At 52.3% G+C, this 5,412-nt stretch overlaps 1 protein-coding gene across 1 annotated transcript; it reads left to right on the forward strand.

The window, feature by feature from the left end:
• The first annotated feature begins 1,456 nt into the window (after positions 1–1,456).
• Positions 1,457–4,974, forward strand: LOC129346076 (green-sensitive opsin P521). The gene is made up of 6 exons (XM_055003346.1): positions 1,457–1,580; positions 2,060–2,356; positions 2,711–2,879; positions 3,773–3,938; positions 4,402–4,641; positions 4,858–4,974. The coding sequence occupies exons 1-6, from the start codon at positions 1,472–1,474 to the stop codon at positions 4,972–4,974; spliced, it is 1,098 nt and encodes a 365-aa protein (XP_054859321.1). The 5' UTR covers positions 1,457–1,471.
• The last annotated feature ends 438 nt before the right edge of the window (positions 4,975–5,412 follow it).

Below are 5,412 nucleotides of genomic sequence, written 5' to 3' on the forward strand. Positions count from 1 at the left end.
TTGTCTTCCTTCCTGAATCCACTTGACAGTAGCAATGGCAAGTCCTAATTTTTCTCATTTGTATTGGTGAGATTCTGGTTTGTGTCCACTGCCTTCGGCGTCTTAAGGCATGAATGAGTACCTACACAGCTATACATACACAGAGATAAACTTTCCAGAATGTTGTGTGTGTGTGTGTGGTTTGAATTGGTTTCAAACGAAATTAAATTTGCAGTGAACTTAAATGAAGAATGTTTGTGATGTTTGCAATCATCCCCAGTTGGGCCTCCATTTGACAGCTTCACAGCTTTTGAAATGGCCTCTAATTCTATTTAATCAGAGGTAGTAAGGTGTGTGTGTGTGTCTCCCACAAAAGACTTTCCGTTTTCTTCCAAACTATCATCAGTTTCCAGCACAGAAGAATGAATGTCTTCTGGAGGCCCTTCCTTGCCATGTAGGGTCTGTTGCATGAGAGAAAATGGTCCTTGAGAAATGGGCAGGTAACATGTTCAAAGAAAAGCTATTGGAACTCTGTGAAGGGCAGTGTTTTTTGCACATGGGCATGGACACATGCTCGTGTGGGATGGCGATAGCGACACATGTGTTGAATGAGGGAGGCTGTGGTGCGTTGGGTCAGGTGTTGTTTCCAAAACAGTCTTGGAGATTCAGATCTTCCTCCCCCCACACCTTCTGCCCCAGATTGCCTCTCTAGTGTCCGCACTGCCCTTCCCTCATTTTTTTTGGAAGGACGCTATGCCACCATCTTCCCCATCTTGTGTCTGTGTTCCTGTGTGCCAAATGGTAGCGGCCCTCTGGGTTTTGCTTTGCTTTTAATTTTGGCTTTGTCATTGGATGGGCTGGTTTCAGAGGATCTCTTTGTGTCCCTGTGAAATGCAAGCCCACAGTGGGCAGGAGCTCAGCTTTGCCAAGAAGCAGCCGCAGGGAAACTGGGCCGAAAGGTGCTTTGGCCTCCTTAGGGAAAAGGGGCCATTAGGAAATTGTAAGGAAGGGCCATTCTGAGCGGGATTAGCTGAGCTCTTTTGCCTCTGTAATCACCCCTCCCTGTGCATCCCTTACCTGATGTGTCCGGCAAATACACTCCTGGTGACGCAGGGTACGTGTGAGCCATTCACGCCCTGGCAAACTGTGGGGGGAGGGAAACAAGATGGGGAGGGGGCCAAATCGCTGCCCAATTAAGGGATAAAACGTTTAAGGGCTTTGGGGATCTTGCTGTCCAAGCCGGGGGCTTAATCTCCCTGGGGGGGTGGCTATATAACTAGGTAGCGCCAGGGCTTTGGCACAGACGGGTGAATGGGAGAGTCTGAGTGACCAAGAGGGGGGAAAAGAAGAGAAGACAAAAGGAAGAACTCCAGCAGGAAAGAGAAAGTGGGAGTGAGGGAGAGGGAGAGGGCAGGAGGAGAGGAGAGGAGAGAGGAGAGGAGAGGAGAGAGGAGGAGAGGAAGCTGCCGGAGGGAAGAAGGCAGCAAGCGCCATGACGGAAGCCTGGAACGTGGCTGTCTTTGCAGCCCGCCGGCGCAACGATGATGATGATACCACGCGGGGAAGCGTGTTCGTTTACACCAACACGAACAACACCCGGGGTGAGCCCAGCAAGGGCACCCAAACCAGGGTTGGGGCGAGGGAGAGGATGGGATGTGGAGGCTGCTTCAGAGCCATCATCCACCTTCTTGCCAGGATCTTTGGGGAGAATGGGGCAGACCTTAGCAGAGTGGGGGGCACAGGGCAGCCTTCCGCTCAGGGAGTCTCTTGTCCAAAAAGCTGGGAGGAAAAGGTGGTTCCTGAAAGTGGAACTTGCCAGAGCTTTTTTGCAAAAGATTCTAGAAGGTTCTTGAGGCATGGACCTGGGAGGATTCTCAGCTGGCCTGGGGTGGTGGGGGAAATGCTCTCTACAAGACGGGGAGAGGTGTGAACTCATCCACTTTCCGGGTGGGCTGCAAGAGTAGGAACTTGAAGAAAGGACAGGGAGATGACTAGCCTTGGATTCATGTAGGACAGGAGCAGTGTGGCTGGCTGGGCGCTGGGATCCCTTTAACCTCTCGCCCTTTCCCTCTCCTGGCAGGCCCCTTTGAAGGTCCAAACTTCCACATTGCGCCACGTTGGGTCTACAATCTCGTTTCTCTCTGGATGATTATCGTCGTCATTGCTTCAACCTTCACCAATGGATTAGTGTTAGTGGCCACTGCCAAATTCAAGAAGCTGCGGCATCCACTCAACTGGATCCTGGTGAACTTGGCATTTGTTGATCTGATTGAGACGATCATTGCCAGCACGATCAGCGTTATCAACCAGTTCTTTGGCTATTTCATCCTGGGCCATCCTTTGTGCGTCATAGAGGGATACATAGTATCTGCTTGTGGTAAGAGGTCACTGGATTACTTCCTTCCCATGTTTTCTGGTTCAGCTCCCTTCCCTCCAATTCCCTTCCCACATCTCCTCTGCTCCCCTGAAAATACCACCATATTCTCTCCATCGTGCATCTCCTCCTCAGGAAAGCCGGCTCCCTCCCTGCTCTGTGTTGTCCCGGGCTCACTTGCCAGAGTATTTAATGAGGACCTCGACAGTACAGTCTGATGCACAGCACCCTTGGATGGGTGGCTGAAGGCCAGTTGTGGAGAGGGAGGAGCCTCCTGCAGAGGTCTTGGTGCAGATGTGCCCTCTGGATTTTTGCTCCTTAGTGAGAGCTGTTTTCTGTCTTCTCCTGCCCTCACAGGTATCACAGGCCTCTGGTCCCTGGCCGTCATCTCCTGGGAGCGCTGGTTTGTCGTCTGCAAGCCCTTTGGAAACGTCAAGTTTGATTCCAAACTGGCCATCATTGGCATTATCTTTGCCTGGGTATGGGCTTGGGGGTGGTCAGCACCACCCATATTTGGCTGGAGCAGGTAAGGATGGAGAATATGGGGTGGTCAAGCAGTGATATAATGAGCAAAGCATGAAGCAGGCAGAAGGGCAGCCAGGGAAGGCGAAAAGTAATGGGAGACCTCCAGGAACTCAGATACTTCCTGTCTTGTGCATGAGTGCCACAACACCATTACTGCTTGCCAGAAGAACATAGCCAGCATTAGGGGGAAGAAGCAACAATATGGGCTTGTGGGAAAGAGGATCTCTGGGCCAGCTGTTGCTTTTACAGTTCATGGGTCATTCGATACATCTTCCACCATTGTGGGTTTTGAAGGGGCTGTGAAGTTTGAGCCCCAACCAACTCAAGGGTGCTTAAGCTCAAGCCCCGTCTCAGACTTATGTTCACAGAAGACAGCACCGGCATCTGTTGCTATTGTAGTAACTGTTAATTTCAGACCCATAGCAGCCAGAATGTTCATCAGCATGACCAGGGCCTTTTTCCTGGGAAAAGAGGTGGTGGAACTCAGGACCGCACAATGACGTCGCTTTGGGTTAGCTGGAACAAGGGGGGAGTTTTTTAAAATTTAAATCACCCTCGGCCAAAATGGTCACATGGCCGGTGGCCCCGCCCCCTGATCACCAGACAGAGGGGAGTTTAGATTGCCCTCCGCGCCACTCCAGCTCTAAACTCCCCTCTGTCTGGAGATCAGGAGGCGGGGCCACCGGTCATGTGACCATTTTCAAGAGGTGCCGGAACTCCATTTCACCGCGTTCCAGCTGAAAAAAAGCCCTGAGCATGACAAATGCCTCCCTTTGAGGACTCTTCCCCCTGAACAAGGGTCCGCTGTTCACCTAAATAGTGCTAGAAGGGGCTCAAAGGAGACAAGTTTCCCAGGCAAAAAAGACACTCGCTCTCTCCTCTCCCGCCTTCTAGGATCTGGCCTCATGGTCTGAAGACATCCTGCGGTCCTGATGTCTTCAGTGGCAACGTTGAGCTTGGCTGCCAGTCCTACATGCTCACCCTCATGTGCACCTGTTGTTTCTTTCCACTCTTTGTCATCATATTCTGCTACCTGCAAGTGTGGATGGCTATTCATGCGGTGAGCACTCCCCCCACCCCCCCTCAGGATATCACCCCCCATTGGCCACCTGTCCGGCACTGGCACTTCTGACGCCCACTCTTCCACTGGGCCCAGGCTTGGTCATTCTGTGACTCTGTCCAGGGCCCCCTCTCTACAGCGCATCTCCAGTAAAATCTCGAGAATGCACTTGGATTTCTGTTTTCATAACAGGCCCTTAATTCCATTCCCCAGTGAGCCCCCACCCCCAAGATCGCAACGAATATCCTAACATCTTGGGGTTGTTCGCTTCTCCTCTGCGAATATGAATGGCTTTGCTCCAGAGCAGATATCCCAACGGAAACGTGTCGGGAAACCATTCCCTGCAGGGCCCCTTCCCCCTTTTCTTGGATGACCCAGTCTAGGTTTGTTCCCGCAGTGCAGTCTGACTGCAGCCCTCCAACGCTTTTCTCGGTTAAACCGCCCTCTCCTTTGCCTTGCGCAGGTGGCCGCCCAGCAGAAAGAGTCCGAGTCAACCCAGAAGGCGGAAAGGGAGGTGTCAAGAATGGTGATGGTCATGATTGCAGCCTTCGTGGTCTGCTGGGGACCTTATACCTCCTTCGTCACCTTTGCCTCCATCTACCCTGGCTATGCCTTCCACCCCCTTGCCGCTGCCTTGCCCGCCTACTTCGCAAAGAGCGCCACCATCTACAACCCAATCATCTACGTCTTCATGAACAGACAGGTAACTTTCTCTGTCCCCAAATGGAGAGAGAGTCTCAGCTTAGAAAACAGGGAAGGGACAGAGCAGCAGGGGTTAGTTAGGGTTTAGTTAGGTTTTATGGACATATGGATGGTTGACCTAGGGGAGGATTATGCTGTGTAGGATATAGGGCGGTGGACAGGAAAGCTCTTCCTCCACGGTGATTGACCTCCTCTCTCTCTCTCTTTCTTCTGGCAGTTCCGTAACTGCATACTGCAGCTCTTTGGAAAGAAGGTGGACGATGGCTCTGAAGCCTCCACCACATCCCGCACTGAGGTCTCCTCCGTCTCTAACTCCTCTGTAGCGCCAGCATAAGAGCCCCCGGCCTGGATGGACACCAACACAGGACTCTGCCTCCCAGGAGAGCCCCAATGAGAACCTCCTCTTCCTCCTGCACCATAAGGACTCCCTTTGAGCATAGGACGTACAGGCCTGCTATCTCCACAGTCCCTCTCTTTTGGACCTAAACGTGGTCTCAGGCTTGAGAGCTGTTCTTTCTCCTGTGGTTGGGCCAGGGGGTGTTTCTGATTTCCTCTGAGATTTGTTGTTGTTGTTGTTGGGGGGGGGGTAAAGTATGCAGAATTCCCTGCCCCTGTGCCCTGCCTTCCTCCCTGCTCTGTAGGATATCAGGTGTCACTTGGACTTCCTTCCCTTCAGTTGCCACTCTTAAATCACCTCCCCACCTGTCCCTCTGTCTCCCAGAAGGGGGCCAAAGAGAGGGGGCTCCCTGGTGGAAGCATATCGCTTTTGTAA

This window comes from Eublepharis macularius, chromosome 19 (genome assembly GCF_028583425.1).
Source record: "Eublepharis macularius isolate TG4126 chromosome 19, MPM_Emac_v1.0, whole genome shotgun sequence".
NCBI classification, from domain to species: domain Eukaryota; kingdom Metazoa; phylum Chordata; class Lepidosauria; order Squamata; family Eublepharidae; genus Eublepharis; species Eublepharis macularius.

Excerpts from the sequence above, each read along its gene's own strand:
- LOC129346076 (XM_055003346.1), top strand. The coding sequence starts at position 1,472 with ATGACGGAAGCCTGGAACGTGGCTGTCTTTGCAGCCCGCCGGCGCAAC. Across the intron at positions 3,939-4,401 it reads TGTGGATGGCTATTCATGCG|GTGGCCGCCCAGCAGAAAGA; the intron begins GTGAGCACTCCC and ends TGCCTTGCGCAG. Across the intron at positions 4,642-4,857 it reads ACGTCTTCATGAACAGACAG|TTCCGTAACTGCATACTGCA; the intron begins GTAACTTTCTCT and ends TTCTTCTGGCAG.